The sequence below is a fragment of the Ptychodera flava genome, chromosome 22 (assembly GCF_041260155.1).
Source record: "Ptychodera flava strain L36383 chromosome 22, AS_Pfla_20210202, whole genome shotgun sequence".
NCBI classification, from domain to species: domain Eukaryota; kingdom Metazoa; phylum Hemichordata; class Enteropneusta; family Ptychoderidae; genus Ptychodera; species Ptychodera flava.
The window spans coordinates 16,012,991-16,035,795 of record NC_091949.1 but is presented as its reverse complement, the minus strand read 5'-3'; the positions used below and the strand labels follow the sequence as shown (position 1 = coordinate 16,035,795).

Here is a 22,805-nt window from a genome sequence, read left to right as displayed (position 1 = left end):
CTCACTATTTGTCTTCTCTGAGATATACTTACTATGTCCTTAATAAGTGAGTGATGCTCTCAAGACTGTGCAGAAGATTATTTTGAAAAAAAATCAGCAATAACTTGTCACTTTTTTACTGTTGATAACAATTACAATGGATTTGGGATTCAAATATAGTGTATTATGTCAGCGAATCCTATTTTAAACTGATATGAACAACAGAGTATACTTTTTGTAGCTTGACGCCAATTTCTACCTGTAGTAATTATCATTGTAAATTACACTTAATACAGGATCGAGTAACTGGCGGAAGAAATGGAACAACGTTTCTGTACATCAATGTGACTGACGGAGACGACCACAACCCTGTCTTTAACAGTTCCTCTTACACGGCTACTGTGTTAGAAGAAACAAATAACACAGTTTTACATGTTGAGCCGCCTATTTACGCATATGACCCTGATGTGGCTATTTTTCAGCCAATCATATACAGTTTTACATGTAAGTATTTCAACAGTCTTTAGCAAATTCATACAGTATGTAAATATAGCCAATATTCTGTATCTGTAGAACACCAAAATTCTTTATATTATGATTTGTGAATATGAATCATAAAGATTGAAGAAAATAGACGAAAGTAAGCTCAATCATTTACTTCATCTCTTCCATCATTGTTTGAATTGATCTCCAATTGATCTGTAGTTTATAAACAGACATATTTCTTCTTTTGTATTTTGCAGCTGCGGATAACCTAGAAGACTATACAAAGTTAGAAAATGAGAATTTTCGCATCAACAGCACAACAGGAGAAATCACTGTCATAAATCCAATTGACAGAGAGGAGCTTACAGAGGACAGAATACGGTTTAGTGTCAGGGTATGTGTGTTATCTGAAATTGGCAAATCAAAGTACAATTAACCTTCATCAGGGCTCCAATTTCAAGGAGATGGTTTGATCTAGTATAATATTCAGTGCTATGATAATGGTCTCTGAAATACTCAGTGACAATGCAACCTTTATCTCAAATGTTTCAGACTTAAAGAGAGTCATGGGTTAACTATATATGCAAAAATGTCTGCCATCTTTAAATATCTGTTTTTAGGATATCAATAGACACATCTACTGGCAGTCCAAAACAAGAGAGAGTTTTTCACCTCAGAGAGTTAATGAATATGTGTTATTTTGGTGTTTAATTCTATTGCGCAACATTTCAGGAATTTAATTCTGTTCATGTACAAATACGGTTATAATAATCAACTTTACTTTGTAAAATCATGCGCATCATCGGGGCAACATCATCCTAAATCATCCTAACACTGGTTCAATAATGTTTTCATGCTCTGTGTACTTGAACTTTTTTACCATTTCCAATACTGTCGAGTAACAAATTGCTAAACTCATAGTTTGAAGGCTACTAATGTACCATAATTGTACCAGAATAAACTTTGTGTATTTTTTATTTTATTTTAGGCTGCACAGGCAGACAAGCCAACATTCCGCTACACCCTGGTAATAGTCCAAGTAACGGTGTTGGACATAAATGACAATGCTCCTGAAATTATGAGTGACAATCACACTGCCGTCCTAGCTGAGGATGCCCCTGTGGGTTCCTTTGTCACTGAGGTAGAGGCCCATGACAAAGATGAAGTGAGTTGTTTGTCTAGATGATTGCTGAGTCAAGTAATCTGTTTTCTGTCAAACCACAGTAATTGTGTTTTATACGGATATCGCTCATGGACTATTATTTAATGCAGAGTCTAGAAAGCTGCTTTTAAACATGCATATTTTTGAGAAATGATAAGGAATGGACCATTTGATATCCGGGGGGGGGGGGTCCTGGAAGATTGATGAGGTAGCATTATTTTTTTACCTGATCCATTGTAGATTATTTTTTTCCCACTCTCTCACCTTTTTTGTGAAGCTTTCTCAGGCTGATTTTTTTTTTCATTGACATTTCCTGGGAAACTTTTTTTTCAAATTCTTTCCACTCCCCCCCTCCCCAATATCAAGTGGTCCACCCCTAAGGGGGGGGGGGGGGATCCACAATCCATATCGTGCCTTCTGAGTCTTGAAAGACATTCACAGGTTTATTCTGTAATCTACAGATTTTGTACGCACTGATTGCCAAATGCTTTAATGTTGATGATGTAATAATGGTCATTGACAATATGTCCCATTGATCAGTATGCCCTCTGCCCTTTGACCTTTTATCAGTAATTCAATCTATGCTTGTTTCATCACAGGGTGACAATGCTGTCTATGAGTTTGTGGTCTTTCCTGAAGATACATTTGAAATTGACACCACCACCTTAGGCGTGTTTCATTTTGGTCGCATCAGACTGAAAGACAATTCCATGCTTGATGCTGACACAGCTCCAGATGTCTACATCAATGTTACTGTAAGTTACTATTAGTGAAATACATACATTCAAACCTAGGCTGTCACCTCTTCAAAATGCGCACATTTGGGTGGTCTTGTGAGATTTTACCTCACAGCCACCTCTCTTGCTTTCAGTTGTTATTTTGATAAGAACTGACGGAATAGAGTGGTCAAATTTTCTGATTGAATTGAGGATATGCTGACAGACACAAATAAGTTTGATTTGGTTTTATGTCTTTTATAAATATTGTCTTAGAATTTAAATATCATAATTTTAGCATCATGACCTTGTGGTCTTCAAATGCATTTGGTGCTTTTTGTGTTTATTATTAAGGCGCACCACCCATCCCTGAACAGAAAAAACACCTCCATATATTGTTTGCTCTTTTTCTAATTCTCAAAGATGACTTGCGTGATATATACAGTCAATTTTGTCATGTACTTACCTTGTAACCCATATGTGTGGAAAAGCACAGAAAAGCCAGTTAGTATCCATATGAAAAGTGTCTTGTACAGCTCAATGTGCTTTCCAATAACATTTATACCAGCCAAGACAATATTACACTCAAATGCTGTATGTAGCAAGCTATCCATATGTCTTAAATGCACAGATGCTTGAACATATATTCAAATGCTACTCTTTGAAGTATTCCTCACTCTCTCCTCTCTCTCTCTCTCTCTGTGTCTTTTGTTTCCAGGTTTATGCTGTTGAAACAGAAACAGAGGAACGGCTTTCCAGTCAAAATGTAACAATACACATCAAAATAGAAGACGTCAATGATGAAAGTCCGCAGTTCAGCCAATCAATTTATGTTGGGTCAGTCTTTGAAAACGCTACAAACAACGAAAATGTCACCCTTGCAAATGAGGTTAGTTGAAGTGAAGATTGTGAGCTTTTACCAGCCTGCTTTAATGACTGACATATTTGCAAGCCTGTTCACCCCCATATTCCTATGAACAGGTCCACAATCACCATTTATGACAATGATATTGACCAAACCATTGAGATGAATGGGTTAAAATTAGTTGCAGGAGAGATGCTTTCTGGATGATGACATATGAACTAAGGGGCCATGGATAATTAAAACATGCGCACGGTAAATGAAACTAAGTGTGTTTGTCCTCAACCCCCCTCCCCTAAACAAGTTTGGAAGTATGAAAATCCAACCAAGTCTCATTCTGTATCTGCATCCAACAATTGGTAATTACGTTGCCATGAAATCATGCATACGTATGTTACCGACCGCTCCCCCTCCGCATACCCCCTCTAAAATTAATCTCTGTTCAGTGCCAACTTGACAATGATGCAAGCAATAGAATGAAATGAAACAGTGTATCCCAAATGATTGTTACGTTATTTTACTTGTGCACTGATTCATATGTATGTCAAAAGAATGCGGGTGAAGTATTGGTGCCGCACTGGCCTTGTACACACCAAACAATGTAGTGCAATATTTTGCGATACAGTGTAGTGAGATGTTGTGATAGGAAAATTTGTAGTGCGATTTTTGCGCATGGTAATCGATATACAGCCAAACCCCCTCCCCCTAAACACAGAAGTTGTGTTACCGTGTGTGTGTTTTAATTATACACGGCCCCTAAGAGAAGCTTGACGCAGATGCATATTAAATGTAATTTACGTAGTGACCAACATTCTTTGCAAACAAATTCCGCCTCCTTCAGTGTACTGTAAATTTGAGTAAGTAAATTTCGGAATGTTTTAAAGAACAAAATGGATTGTGTAGTGTGAGTTAACGGTTCAAAGATTTAAATGGGCATCATATTCCAGAAATGGTAATTGTAATTTTATTCGGATCATTGGAAATACACTCTCAGGGAAAATTTGAACCATTTTCAGCATTGCAGCACAGGTCTGTACATCAATGTAGTAACAATCAAACCTTCTAATTGATTTTATGCTTTAGTCAATATTAATGATGGATTTTCAAGAAGATTTTTCTGTTTGCAATATGCAGATTAATGCAACTGATAAAGATATCGGAGAAGAAAACAGTGCCATAGTCTACAGTATACTGACAGTTAGCAACAATGGAAATGGGATATTTTCCATTGATCCGGATGCTGGATTTGTGTACGTCAGTGATTCAGCTAGGCTTGATGCAGATACTGTCAGCAGCTATGTTCTCACCATAGCAGCTACTGATAGAGGCTTAACGCCAAGGTATGTCAATCAACATGTGGTTGGAAAAAAACAAAAGAATATTTCTAGTGTGATTGAGGGCGCTGTTCAATTGATGGTGGTTTTGTCCAATGCATGTGATCACTTTAATAACTCGGGAGATTATGATTTGACAACGACAATGGTACAAAAGCAGATATTATTTATACTTTCACTTCCTATGTGAAACAATTAGGAATAAATGAAATTCACTTGTTTCAAGTATCATTTTGCAGCTCAGCACTGGGGCGTTTACCAGAATAAATATGATAAAAACTGAAACAGTATAATTGGCATGGCATGATTTCTTGTTATTCATTTCATATCATTTCACATATCATGGATAAGAACATGCCGCTGTGATAATTGCCATCACGTAAGTTTGCTCCTGTCATTACAGTAGGGGCCGGTGTGATATTTTATTTTATCATATACCTACATGCACGTGTGTGTGTAAAGCTATGGGGGAAGCGCCCTCACATCCATGCATTTTTTTACGCCCCGCCCGTTGCCCAAATATGGGCAATCGCGCGCATTTCTGAACTACCCCGTTTCTGGTTACTACGTGCGTTGCTACCTGCCAATATTCCATTCGTACACAAAGCCAGCATGAGATTAGGAAAATGTCTGCTCACTCAGATCGTAATGGTGCATGGCGACAATGGAGCCGCGACGGTGACATCGGCTTATATTTCAAAATTCTAGTGAAATCCTGTGTACACTGAGTGCGTGCCTATACAGTATAAATTACAATAATTGACATCACGCTTTTGTCCTTCTTACACCTCGATTTCAGCCTGGATCTCTGTTCGTCACGTACTAGTACGCGTGTTTCTTTGCGCGTTCTAGAATTCTGCAGGTAAACAAATGACGTCTTTATATGTGTCAATCTACGACAGGAAGCGGCCATCGCTTTTCTGAAAAATTGACACAAATGGCAATGAAGTTTTGATATTGCACGCATTTTTACCTTTAAAATGATGCTGAATATTATGTAAACTACACATTTATCATTCCATAAGGTATATGATGAAACCTTTACGGCCCTGATACCTTTTTTGTGGACCTTAATCATACGGTGTACGGGCCCTTGCACACTCGGGCCCTTCCGCCGAATGACCTCGGTCCGCAAAAACCGTATCAGGGCCGTAAAGATTATGACGTCTTTTCTGTTTTGATCATGTGAATGTTAGACAATTATCTGTTTGACGTTGTCCTGTGACATTTCATGTACACTGTGTCTTTTGCTTGTTTTTATTTTCCTGTTCAATGTATTGTGGAACAGTGATAGAAGTGTTCGACACCTGCTTGCCTCTACCATTCACCGGCTGCTTTTGTAGATTTGTTATTCTATAGTTCAACTGTTGTACTAGGAGTTTTATTTTTGTAGTATTGATGTTGTACTGATTTTTTTGGTCCATTTTCCCTTTTCTGTGTGTAATCCCTGTATGCCAGTGCGGAAGTGTAATAAATAAAAATAAATAAAAATGTCAAAGTCAATGATATACCATTCTGTGTGAATCATTGCCAAAATGTTAGTCACTTTTCAATGAACAGCCAGTAATTATTGATTGCTTCCGGCTAACGTGCCTGTTCCTCAAAATGAAAATTCGTTATCAGCAATTTTTAATGCTATCCTTTTTTGCCTGTCAGGTCTGGCATTGCCAATGTGGTCATTGAAGTTCTTGACGTCGATGATGAAGGGCCGGTATTCGCAAAGTCCATGTACAGTGCAAGTATTAGTGAAGCAGCAGTCATTGGGTCATCAGTTACTCAAATACAGGTATGAAATCATACATGTATTTCTAAAACCGTCTAGTATACAAAATTATTTCAAAATAGTAACCAGATTTATGGCCAGGTAAATTTTACGTTTCATGACTGAGCTAAACAGTACCTGTCCTAAGATTGTGATAATTATGTTTGAACATTTTATGCCTGTTTCATCTGATATACCTCCGCCCTACCCCCAACCCAGCTAACCCCAACCCCAAGACAATAATTTATAGTATTCATCAGCAGTATTGCAGCTAGGACGCGCCTTTGTGAGAATGTCCCCAAAATCGAGCCTGTTGCCCTGCATTCTCACATACTAGGGGTCACCTCGGGCGCACCAATGACTCGAATGTGTCGGGCGTAGTCTGTAAGTAATATCTTATACTGACAATGACCTTTGTTTTGCAAGATTATTTTGAGGCTTATTTTCGTACTTTCGGGGCTGTGATTGTATGTGAATTAGTGAATTATATTTTGCTTTCTTATGCACAAATAGTGAAATTCCATCCCCATAGACAATCAACAATCAATATCTTATAGAGAATAAACAATGTTGAGGTATTGTCTATCATGTTGTTATTTTCTTTTCTTCAGGCAACAGACGCTGATTCAGACTCGCTCGTATATAGGATTGATCCTGAGACAACTTTTGCAATAGACAACAGGTAATTTCATCAATTTCTGAAATATTATCTAAAAATTCCCATTATATGATATATTTTTACCATCTTTTTATGGGTATACATTGAATTTTATCAGTTTATTCTTCTGATACTTGTTTCGTTTGATGCTTTTTATAAGAAAATGAAGCGTAAACTGGGTGGATGTATGCAAATACACTGTATACACAAATAGACATGGTTGGAAGTATGGGGAAAGTGACTTCCAAAAATGTATACTTTCTGACATACACGTAGTTATTGAATTATCGGGTTATCAAGGATAGTATGCACTGAGTCTGTGATATACTCTGGGGGCAATGAATAATTCAAACATTCATATGGCATTGTATTTCACCTCAAAGCCCCTTTCCCAAAACAAAAGTTTTGGAGTCGGAAGAAAAAATTGTTATTATTAAAAAATTTATGATTATTATTGTTCTGTTTCAGTGGTGTTGTGACAACCAAATTAAATCTGGATTATGAGACTACTAAGGACTACACAGTAGTAATCACAGCATCAGATGGTTTACATGTAAGTTGCAACACGCATTGTTTTTATTTTTGCCCAAAAGTTCACCTACTGCAGAATCTATGTGATAACAAGGACGATAGTTTAGTTTAGTCAGTGAAAGAGAGTTAAGGAAAATCTTCCCATTGGAAAAATAATGTAACATTTGCTTCCATAGAACTAATTGAAGACATCTGAATGATGCAGTGAATACTTTATTTTGTTATTTAAAAAAACTGAAATCAATAGACTTATCATTTCAAGAGTGAAGTATAGCATATACATATATTTTTTTCTGTTGGAAATATCAACCACAGAAGTGTATGAAATGCGTCTGCGATGGCTGAGTAACCACATATTGTAATTCTCAGACTCTTTTCAGAGGCTATGCCTTACAAATGTATTTTTTATGATTGATCCTATGAGGAGTTGGCTTGGTGTGTTCTGATGTAAAATTTTCTATTCATTAAAATGGCTTGTCATTCAATTTTGAATGTGTCATGTACAGGTATTTTGTAAGCCTACACAAGTCTATGGAGCAGCTTTTTGTCACTGCAAACAAACCTAAAAGCCAATTACAAACAAACGTAAAGCAAATGGCATTATTTTCATGCTGTCAAGCAAGTCTTTGAAAATGGCTAAAACAGAACATTCATTCAGAATACAGTCAGTGTCCGTATAGATATTGTGTGCCCCTCTACTTCTGTATCTTTCTGTTGGTTTCCATGGAATTTGAAGCATGCCATATGTTTCCTGTAGTCTCATTGAATAGCTTAAATTGAATTCTGAGCAAAAGAGTAGAAAAAATAATTTTTGAGTGCTCACAATCAAATACGCTTTTTCAGCCTTACTGTTTGCTGCTGTCTGTCATCTTTTGGGCATGTTGAATGTGCGTTTTTCAAGCCATTAGTCCATCTGTTCTGATATTTGCAAACAAAATCTCAGGGACGATTTCATTCATTCTGTTTTCAATTCAAGTGAATTTCCGCACATTAATTTGTTTTGGAAATTTTTCAATGTTAAATGACTGAAAATCTTGCTGGTACAAATTGCTGGTCATAGAGCTCTTCAATTTAGTATTTACAATGTAGGTTTGTAGGTTCAGACTTGTTCAAACTATGATGAAATTGCCTGTGTATATGGTTTTGGAATTCATCTGTTTTTGGTGAAAAAAGAATCAACTTGTCAAACAATGCTTGATAGCTTTATTTCTCGTAGTTTCTTAATGTCAGGGATGATTTCCAAAATATGTCATCTAATTATGATGAACTTTTCATGTGTATATTTTTTGTTTTGTCATTGTTGGTCACAGTTTCTCAGGAACTGCTCACCACCCCATTTTCAAATGAATTGCTATGGGCTATGTGATTATTTTACCGAAGGGGCTACACAATGATCTGGCTTTTGTCAGATTGCTGTGACAATGACAGGTTTTTGTAATGCCAAATTCCAAAGACTGATGCAGGTATTTTTAGACTGAGATATATCATGGTTATTTTGTGTTTGCCATTTTTAACAAGTCAAAAATAAACAATAATACCCTCAATAATGACATATTTTTTGTTGAAGGAAAATTCTACCACTCTGGTTATTGCAATAGAAGATGCAAATGATAATAGCCCGGTGTTCAATGAAACAAGTTATATATTCTATGTCTTGGAAGAAACTGTTGGTGAAGTTGCTGGGAATGTGTGGGTAAGTTAGGTCACCCTCTCCTCCCCATCTTCACTGTGGACTCTTCCATATGCAAATGAAGTTTCTATAAAATGATTGTCAAAATTTCAGTCAAGATATCTTTCTTTGAATTACGCTTAGTATTAGTGACAGATTTTAGAGTTTTATTTTCAACATTGATTTCATCAAGGTATTTGTCTTACATTAAAATGCACTCTTGACTGTAGAAATTATTTAAAGAATGTTATTCATATTTAAGAAATAATGCATCATGGTGCTAATATAGTGTTAACCCTTTGAGCACCAAAGTCAACTTTTATCACCTTTAGAAAATATACGCTAGTCAAATTTCTTCTGATTTTTGTCAAAATTTTGATAACAAACTGAAGCCAATGAAATGTGATGTCCATTTGGTCCAAAATTATAAAAAAATTACAGAAAAATTCATAAAAATTGGAAAAAATGTTGTACTAAAATTTTGGTTGGAACAATTACTGCACTCAAAGGGTTAATCACTTTGATATTTTTCAGTTATACCACTGTGAACAAAAACGCTGAAGTCATGTCATTTAATTAGTCATTGTACCAAAACAATAAGACCTTTGTCTGTCTGTCACCAACTTCTTACAAGCCCATTGCTTCCTGTGCAAAAGCACCAGGAGCTGAAGAATAGCGTTGTTCATGATGTGTTTGTGTGGTTGATTTTATTCAGGCAACAGACATGGATGAAGGACTCAATGGTCAGGTTGTGTACAGTGTGCTCCCACCATTTGACAGGTACAGTTGTTTTACAGTGGTTTGCAGTGAACCATTGGCAGTACGGGAACTGGACATTTACTGTTGAAATTGAGGAGTTGCCAATGCTGTTTATAAGGCAGTAATTTTCATCAAGCGGTAATATTGGTCAATAACAAAGAAATCAATGCGGCGAAAGTTTGAATATTGTCAGGCTGAATTCTGACTTTTAACCAAACATGTTTTACAATTATTATTGTGCTGAACAACAATTTTCTGCTTCTTTTTTTGCTTCCAGCAATTTCAATATCAGTTCAAGTGGTGAAGTCACTACCTCTGCAAAGCTGGATCGCGAGACCCAAGAAAGCTATGAAATTGACATCCAGGCCAGTGACTCATCACTCACACCTCGAATGACCACCATGCGTGTTACTGTTCATGTTAATGACATTAATGATAATTTACCAGTTTTTGCTGAGAGTAATTTTGTTGGCAGTATTAATGAAGGGTCCACGGGTGGTATACTAACAGTTGAGGTGAGAGACATTTCATTTGTATGTCTGATGTAAAAGTATTATCAAGGTGACAAAATGGAATCTTTGGATTTGTCTGACTGTGTGTAACCAGTATTTTAACTGTCTCGTACTTTCTTTAAGGCAGAACGTGCCTCGGAAACACATATTTGGACTCTCAAACTTTTACAATTCTTTTCTTATATCCAATTTGTGGAGGTTCATTTTACAGCTCTTGGTGTAAGAAAACTCTTCACTGGCTTAGTTTTTTCGAAATTCAAAAATTTTATTTTTCCCCGTAGAGTTAACATAGGAATGGCGGACATTTTGAATTTTAAATATCCATAAATCTTTGGTTCTTTGATTCTCTAGTTCCAAAATTTGCACGATGACCCCCAATTTTTATGCTTGATTTTGAAAATGAATAGTTAAAAGATTCCTTAAGGGAAGTTTGAGCAAAAGTTTAAGTCTTTCACTTTCGAGGTGCATACTACCTTAACGCAATCAGTTGTTGGATAAAATATTATTATTCATGATATTGTGATGGAGTGAGAAGGTGATTTTATTTTTAGTTCATGTTCATGTACTTTGCAATTCTATCACTGTTGTATATCATTTACAACAATAGTGAAGAGTATTGGCCCACAGTGATCAATTTGATGCTACAGTGTAATCCTAGAGGGTCCAGTTGCTTCAAAATACTATGGCAGGGCCCCCCAGGAATCTTAATGATTTTCTTTTCAAAGATTAGGTCAAGTATTCCGTAGGTGCCCTTCACCTCAAATAGGGATGCAACAAGATGGTCTAATAATATAAAGAATGTAAATGACTCTGAGGATATATAATAATGCATAAAATCCGGTGACTATTTTGTAACATTTTTCAAATGTTTGTAGACGACTGATGCAGATGCTACTCTGAATGACAAGACAGAGTATGAAATCACCAATGGTGATCCCAGGTTCAGCATCAACACTGTTTCAGGGGAAATTAGTCTTGACTCACCGATTGATGTGGAAGTTGAAGCTGGGACAGACTTCATGTTGGAAGTCACGTCGTACAACGTAGAGCCCTATGTGGGTAGTGACATCAGTAATAACACTGTGAATGTCACCATCACTGTCCTGGTAAGTTTTAGTCAGATTATGCTGAATTATAATGAGTGATTAGCATAACTCACATACATACATTATATAAGGCCAAGCAATTAGGAGTTTTCCATATCATATACTATATCAGAGTCACATAAATAGTTTACAAAATTGTATTGCTATTTCTATGCAATTTGTGTTTGTTAATATCATGTTCTAAATCTTTTGACAACTTTACTGCATTTTGGACAATTTCTGAGTGATAAATACAACTTTTTCTTTGTATGTCAAATATGCAATATGAGTCATCCCGAAGATAGAAAAGTGTATTGTAGTTCAATGGTAAAGAAACTTTGTAATGTTGTCAATGTAACTTAAAGAATACACAGCTTTGACCTTTTCACCATAGTGGTTTGCCCCAAACCCATTGTTATCTATGGTGAATACGGGCCTGTTTACAGGGAATTAGGGATGTGAACAGGTTTATAAAGAATAACTGTTCATGATTATCCTGCTGGACGTAAAAGGTTTTACGATGACATGTATGATGATGAGTGTTTGTTTAATTTTTCCGATACACCAGGACATCAATGATGAAGATCCCGCGTTCCAGAACCACACTTACTCTGTGAGCATTGAGGAGGGCCTACCATCGCAGACATCGATATTGACTGTGAAAGCTGATGACCTTGACCTCATCAGCAAAACTTCAGATTTTATATACTGGCTGAGTGATGGCAACGATGAAGGGTTGTTCTCCATTAATCCGGTCAGTGGTGTTGTCATGGTGATTGGTAATATTGACAGAGACCCGGAGACAAATCGTACCGCATTCAATCTTACGGTAATGTATCTCTCTATTCCAATTCTCAGTTTTAGTTGTGACTTTCACTTATGTAAGGATTAAAGTTTGTAAATACTGTAATACAGATTGTCAATACTATGTGCATATAGATAGAGGTTACTATGTCTTGATTTTTTATCAGAACAATATTTTATTTGTTTATGGAAACTTTCATATGAAATCCAGCTTAATCATCATTAGTATAATTGTCCAACGCAGACACTCAAATTTCAGCATCAATAAATCTCAGTGCAAGAAATACATCACGATTTGATTTCTAAATGTGGAAATTGTTTATAAAACTTCACAGTGAAATTAGCAAAGATTCTCTCTTGATATGTGGTTATCAAGTGTAATTTTACAATATGCTATGTGCTGTCTAAATCAAAGTGACGTACAATAGACTCACAAAAGTTCTATCCGAGTCAAAGAGTTGTTACATGTGTATGCTTTGATATTTGGATGACTCAAAATATATTTTCAACCTATAACAAAGAGAGTTCATGAATGCATTAAGTTAGAGGGCGCACTGTATTTATGCTATGGGTAAGATTTCTAATAATGGAAATTGGATCCATTTTTGATTTGATTTAGTTCAGAGGACAATGTCATATTTGGTATGCATTGAATTAAGGTTCATGGGATTATATTGTAAACAAATACTTTGTCGAGAGACTAATTCACAACTTGAGATCCTATCATGGACTCTCAAGTTTTTGGATAAGGCAAAATATAAAAATGTGTTTTTAGTACCAGACCTATCCTAGAAAAACCCGCCAAATCAAGACATTTTTTTTTTGCATTTTCAAAAGTTTTAGAATAAATGCTGTACATTTTATTGTATTTTATGGGTGCTTTCAACTTGTCAAAAAGAGTCCTCTGTCACGTACCTATCCTAATATTTGGAGGCATGTAACAGGAAACACACAATTAAAGTTTTGATTTGGCCTAACATGTATGATTTCAATCTGATCTTTCCAGGTACAAGTAACAGACAGAGATCTGAAAACAAACAACGGCTCGGCTATTATCCTGATAACTGTCACAGATATCAATGACAATGAACCGGTGTTTTCTGAAGGTAAGTGAAAAATTCAGTGACTTGATGATCTGAAAAAAGTCACTGTCATACTGCTTACGTTACAATGAATCCACCACGAATGTATTTTTACAAACACAATTATACTCAGTGTATCCTGTACAACAATTTACATATTTCTGATTTTTGAATATTAACGATGAAATGACTTGCATTGAGCATGTTACTAACTCAAATGAAATTAACATAATTGACAATGATTTTGTTTATTTTCACCAGTGACATCTGTGTAATTTACATTAATTTTGTGCTGTGTGTCATCTTAAGGGAAAAAGTCAGTTTCGTGGCATTATAAATGTCTACAGATTGTGACTTTTCCTGTGAATTTTGTTGGTCTTTCAACTGTACCCTGCTTTCTGAACACATGTATGGCATTCTCAAGGCTACCCAAAGCTTTTGATCCCTTTATGTTGCTCTGATTGCCACTATATACCTTCAAACCAGAGCAATCCAGCTGAAATACAACTGAAACACACACTACTAAATTTGAGTACAGCACTTTGCATTATTATAAGAGAAGAGGTCAAAGGTCAAATTCCCGAGCTTTTCAAAACATTATTTGTGTTTTATTCTTATTACTATTTCTGTTTCAATTATTTTTTCCATTATTATGTTACTTATGTTGATGTTGAATCAGATTTTTTCTCTTTGCTTATGTACATGTGTTTTCAAATTTTATGTGTTTGTGTTTGTCCTGCACTTTTCAACACTTTTAACTCTCCATGTTGTTAGATTCTGTCTTATGTGCATTCAACTGAAAAATATCAACACTTCTGTTAATCTTCCTGTCCAAATTCTTTGAGGCACAGTTGATTGAAAACTTGTAGAGCAGTCAAAATAAACATGAGAGAATTCTTTCTCTATTGTGAAGCTGAGCCATTCTTCTGAATACTGATTCAGAAAGAAAAATAACAGACACAAGAGGGCGCTGTAGCTTGTTTTCACTCGTACTGGAGAGAGCTCTGTGTAGGTTTCATACAGATAACACAAGAAATGTGTCATCAGACTCAATAGACACACAAGATTTACTGAACTTTCATCAGTGTCAGTGAGTGCTGCACAGTTCCCTGATGCCCAATACACCGCGCAATTCAACAACACATTGACATTGATAAAGTTAAACAATGCGTCTTTCCCCACTTGATGTTGAGAAAAGTTTGATGGCCTTTTCAAAATGTTGTACATCAGTCACTACAACTTTAAATTCATCCCTTTCATCAAACGTAAGGCCATCTAAATCCAACCAGTGAAAACAGTAATTTACATTGCATTAAATGAGTAACATTATAGATTTAGGCTTGTCATCGAGTAGAATTATCACCACATATAACAAATATACCACAGCAGATGAACTGGCTATTGTTGTAATGTTAAAGTCCCCCAGCCATTAGATAATTAATACTAGGCTTGTAAATTTGGATAAGAACGCTAACGGTTTGTACTAATCAGGCAAGTAACAACTGAGCCGCGACTTTCCTTGTCACATGATCTTTGGTGTTTCTTGGAAGTCACTTGGTCGGTCCTCTTCAAAGGTGGGTTACTTGAATTGTTCATGTCTGAACATAGTATTTCATTATCATTATTATAATGACATATAAATCACATAAAAATTAGCGTAATTGATAGCATAAGAGGTACTTCAAACATGTCTGAGACTCTTGGTTGCCATTTAAGGTGGTACTGTACATGCCTCAAAATTGAAAGACTTGAATTTTTGTTCAAACTTTAAATCATCTTTCCAACAAAATCAGGTTCGCAGAATTCGGTACCAGAAAAACTCAAATTCAAAATAACCACCATCCCCATGTTAACTGTTACAGTATCGGAATTATGAAATTTTTCGATTTTCACAAAATCAATCTGGTGGAATTACTTACTCCAAGGGCTTCAAAATGAACCCCACCTTGTAAATGACAAAAAAGCTATTTCACATATTCTAAATGTTTGAAAGTCCAAATATCTTTCCCAGAGGTGCATTCTGAGAAAAGATATGTTGATTCCTCACTTTTTGGCTTCAAAAATCCTCAAAAATAGCATATCTAGTATGCTACATGCCATACGGTTGCCACCTGTGTGATGAATGACAACTTGAGAGCTTCAGTGAATTTATCCTGCCCGCAACCAAGAGTAGAAGGCACGATTCCATATTATCATGCACCAAGCTTCTATAGTTTGCATACCAATGACTGAATTCCCATAACTTTGCATATGTATGCTGGTAACGTCATTTGCTCAATATAGGATTCATTAAAGTACAAACGGTTAATATATGCATGGACTACCCCCTGAAACATCTGGAAAAATGTTCGCAGTATGTATTTATGCCTTGTTTTCCTTCCTCCATTTTCCCATTCCTTGATATTAACAACTGATTGCACGGGGTGTTGACGGGAAGTGTTTCAGTGTCTTTTATATTGTGTGTACTTTGGCAACATCTTCCTCTTTCGCATTTGATTTTGTTTTATGATTTTGTTTCTAATTTTATTTCGCAGCTCTATATGCCATCAGTTTTTTTTACACCATCAAAAAAACTAAATTATGGATTCCCATTGTTTATTTGATTATGAGGATTTCAAAAGCTCGCAAGTTTTCCAAAATATAGCACATTGTAAAACCTTACAGCAAAATGTAATTGGTACTGAATATTGTCGATACACACCGTATTTGATAATATAGACTGGCCAAGTATAACTATCCACAAATAGGTATGCATGCTATAGTTCATGGCAGAAGATAAATAAACTGCATATTTGATTGAAATGAATTTCTAGCAGTTTAGTTACCGATACTAATGGTATACAATGAAAGATTTGAAATTTGTTCAGGTTATTCAATTTTCTCAGTTTCTTTGAATGTTGTTGTGCCCAAACAGATTCTTACAGCTTTTCAGTGAATGAAAGCGCCACCATTGACAGCAGTGTGGGCAGGGTGTCAGCCAGTGACATTGATGATGGTGTCAAAGGTCAGATTGTGAGTTATGACATCACAGATTCAGATGGAGTCTTCTATATCAATAACAGCACAGGAGAGATATTCCTTGCAAGGGAATTAGACTATGAAAATGGTGATGTCAAGTTTGTGTACAATGTCATTGCCAAGGATGGTGGTGACCCTCAAAGGAGTGGGTCAGTATACATCTCATTTAATGTTTGATTAATGCTTTTCTTCCCATTATCATCTCACCACAGCTTTCTCTGTAGGGTTGGGTTCAATAGTTAACCAAATTAGACATCACCGTGTTTCACCATTTGACCCCACTTCACTGTACATAGGTCCAACTTTACCATAGAAACAATGGATGTGGTCGAACCATTATTGTGAAAGGTTAGAGAGGGTAAACCTTCAAATGGCCATATTTGGTATTCTCTCATTGTTTTGAAAAAGGCAGTGGGACGTATGTATGAGAAAATAGAGTAAAAGAATTAAGCCACATATCTTATCAATGTTTGTGTGGTTTGCCCAAACAGTTGCGGCTATGAACTGTTGCACTGCTCAAGTATTCCTTCAGACGGTTTTAGTTTTTGAATAAACAATAGAAATTGTTATCTGAAGTCAGTTCTGACACCAACCCAGTAAATTGCTGTCTTTTTTCAACTGATATGTACTACTATATCGTGTCAACTTAATTCTGTGTGTTATTTATAAATTTTTCTATGGCCTTTTCACTTTTATCTAATCATGGCTTTACTATTCACACAAGGGTAGAAGTTCTCAAAGATTGTAAATCCACTGATGTTTCCCCACCACAGCTTCAGAAACGACTTTTGCATGTGAAGGGACTGTTAACCCTTTAAGTGCTGTAATTTTTCCCACCAAAATTTTTATGCAACATTTTACCAATTTTTATGAATTTTTCTGTGAAGTTTTGGATAATTTTGGACCAAAAGGATATCAAATTTCATTGGCTTAAGTTTGTTATCAAAATTTTGTCAAACTATGATAAAAAATGGTATATTCATAAGGGCAACAAAAATTGACTTGGGTTAACATTAAGGTTAACATTATGACAACACTCACATGTTCTGTCAATCCTTATGGGTGTCTACCTCAAAATAAATATCTTGACATTTTCAAAAACTTATTACTCCAAAAGCTGTTTATGCTAACAGACATTCTAAATGAAATATTGGATTTTGTCTTCTAGGTAATGAAATGTCCTCTGACTAAAGTAAATTTTAGGTACGGATGAAATGTATAAGCCAAAACAATTGACTTTTTAAATACATGTAGTTCCGATAGCTTCCCAGACAAAATATAAATATTTAAATCTTACTTATCTCCAACCTCTGTACAGAACATTTTCCTATAAGGTTTAATTAATTGTACAAGATGTTATATTCATCTTGCAGATCTGTCTCCGTGGTAGTAACTGTCAATAACATTAACAATAAACAACCCAGTTTCGTGTCTTCTAATTACTCATTCAGCGTTTATGAGGTGAGCATCTACAAATTGTCAGGTGGACATTTTGTAAATCCTTTATGAAAAAACCTTATTTTGATTTGTAATTGTATTTTATTGCATGTTTATTTGAACTTCATTTCTGTCTCTCTAACTAAATGCTTTGCCTAGCTTCATGTACAGGGTAGTTCTCAATTGAAATTTCAAGGAGAAAATGTCGTGTCGGTAGCAATTTTTTATCTGCTAGTTGTAAAACAACAGGGTGAACATGTCGTCTCAGAACTGAAGGTAGAAGGCGCCTTGTCTGCTGGAATATCAGATTGCAATGCTGGTGTCAGTCTTAAAAATAACCAGTCCCAGACCTTCATTGGTGGGTCTGATAAATTGACAAAGAGTAATACCAAAATTGTCACAGTTAATAGTGCACAGTTGAATTGCTATACCGTGTACAGGAATACTTTCATTTACAGTAGCGCATACAGTTGTGTAGTACCTGCTTTCTTACGAATAGGGACCACTGATTTCATAATTAGCCAGCTGCATGAATTTCATGCAATTATTAGAGAGTATTTAATGATGACAAGGGATTGATTTATTTTTGACAAAATTTGTATGACAATCATCTGATTTTATTACCCGTAAATTAATTTCTATTTCTTAGCATCAATTAGGAAAAATAAAGTCACAAAAAATCAAGGCTTTGGCAGTGTTTAATAAGATTTATTAGAAAAAATTTTATCAAGCAAGTTAATTTCAATATTTTGCACAAAACTGATTTTGTTTTTTCATGGACTAATTTCAGAATTCCAGATCAGGGATGCTATTTGGTGTGGTAGAAGCCAGTGACGCAGACCAAGACAGTCTGACGTATAGCATCAGTCAACCAACCAATGGTAATACAGTCGATGTATTTCAGAAAAACCATATTCCTCCTTGATTGTTTCTGATTTCATTTACCTCATTAACTTTAATCATAATCACTTCAGGTTCAAATTATTTTGAAGTTTTAGATGGTTAACAAGTTAAAAGGTATTTGGTTTTGGATGAAAGACCTCTGGGGAAATTAGCATATTTGTCAGGACAAAATCACAGAATGAAATATTTTTATGCTACATATATTTATTTTTCCAAAATGATCTTACCCATCCAGTACCAAATATCTGATCACACTTTCCATAGCCTCATGATGTTATAACTAAAGTTTGGTCAAGTCATTATGCCAGACATAGCAGTTGGGACATTGCATCGTTCATGCAAGTTCATGGGCTCCTACTGTAGAACTGGTCAGTAAAAGCAGGCTGAGCTACCGCGATATATAGACATACAAGGCATATTGTAATCTACTTATATGTATGATCAAGAAATTGTGCAAGCAGTTTTGTTTCTTTTAACAACTTTTTTTGCTGTACACTTGTACAATGGAGTATTCTGTACAACTGTTGATACTCAAGATGAAAAATCTGAATGACACACGATCTTTTTCATGTCCCCTTAGCTGTCTTTGGAATTGGCGGCGTCAGTGGACAACTGACGGTGATTGGTGCAGTAGACAGAGAAAAGAAAGATTTATATGAACTGGTTGTCACGGTGACCGATGGTGTCCATTCAGCAACATCCAATGTTACCGTGGAGATTCTGGATGAGAATGACAACTCTCCAGTCTTTGACAAACTGGAATATTCCGGCAATGTGACTGAAGATGCTGAGAATGGAATTGAAATTCTTCAGGTATAATCCAGTTTTTTTACCAGCATTAATTATGTCCTAAAATTTTCAATTAAGAAATTTTTACTTTTATGTGTTTTATAAAATCAGCAAAGACTAAAGTGTTATAAAAATTGATCATGCTATGCTATCATTTAACAAATAAACAACTCAAAATATAGACAAAAATATCATTTGTTAATCATATTTAAGAATTACTTTGAATTTCTGGGGATAATATGACAAATCAGGAATAACAGTTAGAAATCCAACAAAAGACCTCCAGTACCATCCGTGGCACAGTCATACAGAAGACAACACCTCTGAGAATATAAACAAAAGTGTTTATCTAGGAATGAAAACAATTCCATAATTTTCTGATTTCATCAGGTGAAAGCAGTGGATGCAGATTTGGATTCCAATGCTGAAGTTGTGTATGCTGTCCTAGCAACTGATGGCAATGGAGGAGACATCTTTGATATCCATGGCAACAATGGTAGCATCTTCATCAGTGATAACTCTGGACTGGACTTTGAGATCAGAAGTAGTTACATCATCATAGTGCAAGCAACTGATCAACCAATAGAAGGACAGAATAGGTGAGACACAGTTGAGGTGCTAGTTGTTAAACTTGGTTTGGAAGAAAAACACTCACATACCAAAATACTTTAAGGTAGTATGCGCCTCGAAAGTGAAAGACTTAAACTGCCCAAACTTTTCTCAGTGAATCTTTTTCCATTCTCTTACCAAATCAAGTATAAAAATCAGGGGCCATCGTTCAAAGTTTGATACTAGAAAAACAAATTACCCAACAATCACTGAGAGTTGAAATTCAAAATGACCACCATCCCTCTATTAACTCTACAGGGACAATAAAAGTTTTGAATTTTGAAAACTAAGACACTAAAAATTGTTTTCCCTCAAAGGGCTTTAAAATGAGCTCCCACAAGTAGTAGATCAGAAAAGAATTGTGAAGATTTTAGAGTCAGAATATGTTTCTGCAAGACACATTTATCTTAGAATAGATACAATATCACAAGGTTCAAAATAATTAAAACTTCCAACATTGTTTGAAGCTATAAAGAAACATTGCTTATACCATTGCAATATCAGCGTACTAAATCTCATGAAATTTAATCTGGATTTATTCTCAGATCCACAGTGATGAATGCCTTTGTGACTGTAGTTGATGTTAATGATGTAATGCCAAGCTTTGCACAAAGTGCTTACAATACAAGCATCAATGAAGCAGTTGCCATAGGAACAGCTGTCGTACAAATACAAGTGAGTTACAGTCATATCTGAGTGCTATACGTTGTGTAAACCTTATTTGTATGTATGTACCTGTATGGGTTTTATTACATCAAACTTAAGAGATTGATGTAGTTTCAAAGTCTGAAAATTTCCAAGTAAAGACAACCTGTACACTGTAAAGTATCCAAAAGTTTTGGAAGGGTCTCTACGGCATTCTTAGTGGAATTAGTGAGTGTGAGTTTAACTTCTTCTATTATTTTCGAATTTGCAATATTTGAAGACTTCTTACAAATTTGATGAGATTTTTAATTGACCAGTTAGGTTGTGTAAATTAATATCTGACCAATTGTGTATTTTCTGAAGTTGAAATATATTTTTCTGTGTTTCAAATGTGAATATCATTTCCCAATCTAAAATTTGTTCAGAATCTGTGTTTTACAGAAGTTATTAAAATTTCTTACTGTAATCAAAGTGAGCTTTAAAATATTATATGTTTATATGTTGTAAACTCCTTTATGTGTTTTCTGCCATATAATTTTTGTTACCTAGGCAGTGGATTCAGATTCAGACCGATTAGATTACACAATTGAGGATTCTACAAATACTTTCACTGTAGGAATCAACAGGTATGCTAAAGCATTCATCATCTTGTATTAGACGCTTTGCATTGTAAAATTTCGTGGCAGCGTCTTTCTTGGTTTGTCAACCCTCTCGTGCAGACGAGTATTTGTTGACCTGAAAACCCCTCAACAGATAACAAGTATAAAGGATGCTGTAAACATTTTGGTATTTTTCCGTATTTTGTAAGAGATTCTATCTGAATGAAGAAAAAATCTAAACTATGTTAAAGATTTAAAGTCAGTAACATATCTCAAAACTTCATGAACTGTAGGATCCTAGGCCACTATGCTGGTGTTTTAGAGCTAGTAGTCTTATACATGGGAAATACACAATGACATGAAATGTTGACTTTTGTCTTTGTTGTTACGCTTAGCGGAGTAATTAAAACTTTCAAGAACTTAGACCGGGAAACAGAAGATGAATATACAGTAACAGTAACAGCATCAGATGGCAAGTTTGTAAGTACAGAGAAAACAAGAATTTCAATGATGACTGCAAAAGGTCGGACATAAATAGCCAGAATCTTGAGACTTGGTGACAAATAGTCGACTATCCTGGTCCTTCCCTGTATCAATTATAATGGAATCTAACTGTTGTGATATCTACTGTCTTCAAATGATATTAATCTGCTGTCATATTTGTGTAATGTTCAATTTCAATATTAATGCCAACAAAAAAAAAACGCTTTGCAATCAGTGAAAGTTCAGAACACATTTCCTAACTTCCAATGTTCCACACCAGGAAAAGTACATGTACCATTGTTGGCTGCTATAATTATGACTCACACTTTCATCATCATATTGGCAGAATGCATCTACAACAGTGACCATCACCATTGAGGATGCTAATGACAATGACCCTGTCTTTGGAAAGCCAGAATATGCATTCAATGTGACTGAAGGAACTGCAAATGAAGACATGGGCACTGTAATTGTGAGTTATGATTTCAAGCTCAAGTTCAGCCCTTTCACAGCATACATCAACCATTGATGTTGGCCAAACTTTTTTTCTTGGTTTAAAAGAGATAAACAACAAAGTATAAATCATTTCTGAAAATGAATAAAATTAAATGATAAATAAAATGGTGAAATAGCATTTCATATAATATGTGTTAGTATATTTGAAATTTCATGTTCACAATTCCGGTGTGGGGGAGAAGTACATGTGTAGAGTTTACTTGTTTATATCATGTTCAATTGGGGTTATGTCAATTTAAAAGTTTTTTATCCCCTTTGAAAGAAATTTGAAAAATGTGTGATACTCTTGGGAAATTGCTTTAATGTCAAGACTGCCATGTGTGTTTTATGTGGAATAGTTATTTCATGGAAGATTTCCTCATGATCACTCCGGAAAATAGCCTTTTCCATTCTCTCGGCACTCCT

General features: G+C 35.4%; 1 protein-coding gene across 4 annotated transcripts in view; it reads left to right on the top strand.

Moving 5' to 3' along the window:
* The window catches only part of LOC139122795 (cadherin-23-like), a 185,285-nt gene that overhangs the window by 28,974 nt on the left and 133,506 nt on the right, over positions 1 to 22,805 (top strand). For all 4 annotated transcript variants that reach the window (XM_070688522.1, XM_070688521.1, XM_070688523.1 and 1 more), the window contains exons 9-32: positions 276 to 483; positions 723 to 859; positions 1,454 to 1,630; positions 2,227 to 2,382; positions 3,062 to 3,232; positions 4,340 to 4,545; positions 6,196 to 6,325; positions 6,913 to 6,983; positions 7,428 to 7,512; positions 9,058 to 9,183; positions 9,875 to 9,939; positions 10,196 to 10,433; positions 11,306 to 11,536; positions 12,084 to 12,344; positions 13,326 to 13,425; positions 16,316 to 16,568; positions 17,793 to 17,880; positions 18,647 to 18,737; positions 19,340 to 19,572; positions 19,939 to 20,147; positions 20,703 to 20,832; positions 21,352 to 21,428; positions 21,797 to 21,881; positions 22,231 to 22,356. In XM_070688522.1, the coding sequence (XP_070544623.1) occupies positions 276 to 483; positions 723 to 859; positions 1,454 to 1,630; positions 2,227 to 2,382; positions 3,062 to 3,232; positions 4,340 to 4,545; positions 6,196 to 6,325; positions 6,913 to 6,983; positions 7,428 to 7,512; positions 9,058 to 9,183; positions 9,875 to 9,939; positions 10,196 to 10,433; positions 11,306 to 11,536; positions 12,084 to 12,344; positions 13,326 to 13,425; positions 16,316 to 16,568; positions 17,793 to 17,880; positions 18,647 to 18,737; positions 19,340 to 19,572; positions 19,939 to 20,147; positions 20,703 to 20,832; positions 21,352 to 21,428; positions 21,797 to 21,881; positions 22,231 to 22,356 (3,654 nt within the window). The remainder of the gene's footprint in view (positions 1 to 275; positions 484 to 722; positions 860 to 1,453; positions 1,631 to 2,226; positions 2,383 to 3,061; positions 3,233 to 4,339; positions 4,546 to 6,195; positions 6,326 to 6,912; positions 6,984 to 7,427; positions 7,513 to 9,057; positions 9,184 to 9,874; positions 9,940 to 10,195; positions 10,434 to 11,305; positions 11,537 to 12,083; positions 12,345 to 13,325; positions 13,426 to 16,315; positions 16,569 to 17,792; positions 17,881 to 18,646; positions 18,738 to 19,339; positions 19,573 to 19,938; positions 20,148 to 20,702; positions 20,833 to 21,351; positions 21,429 to 21,796; positions 21,882 to 22,230; positions 22,357 to 22,805) is intronic.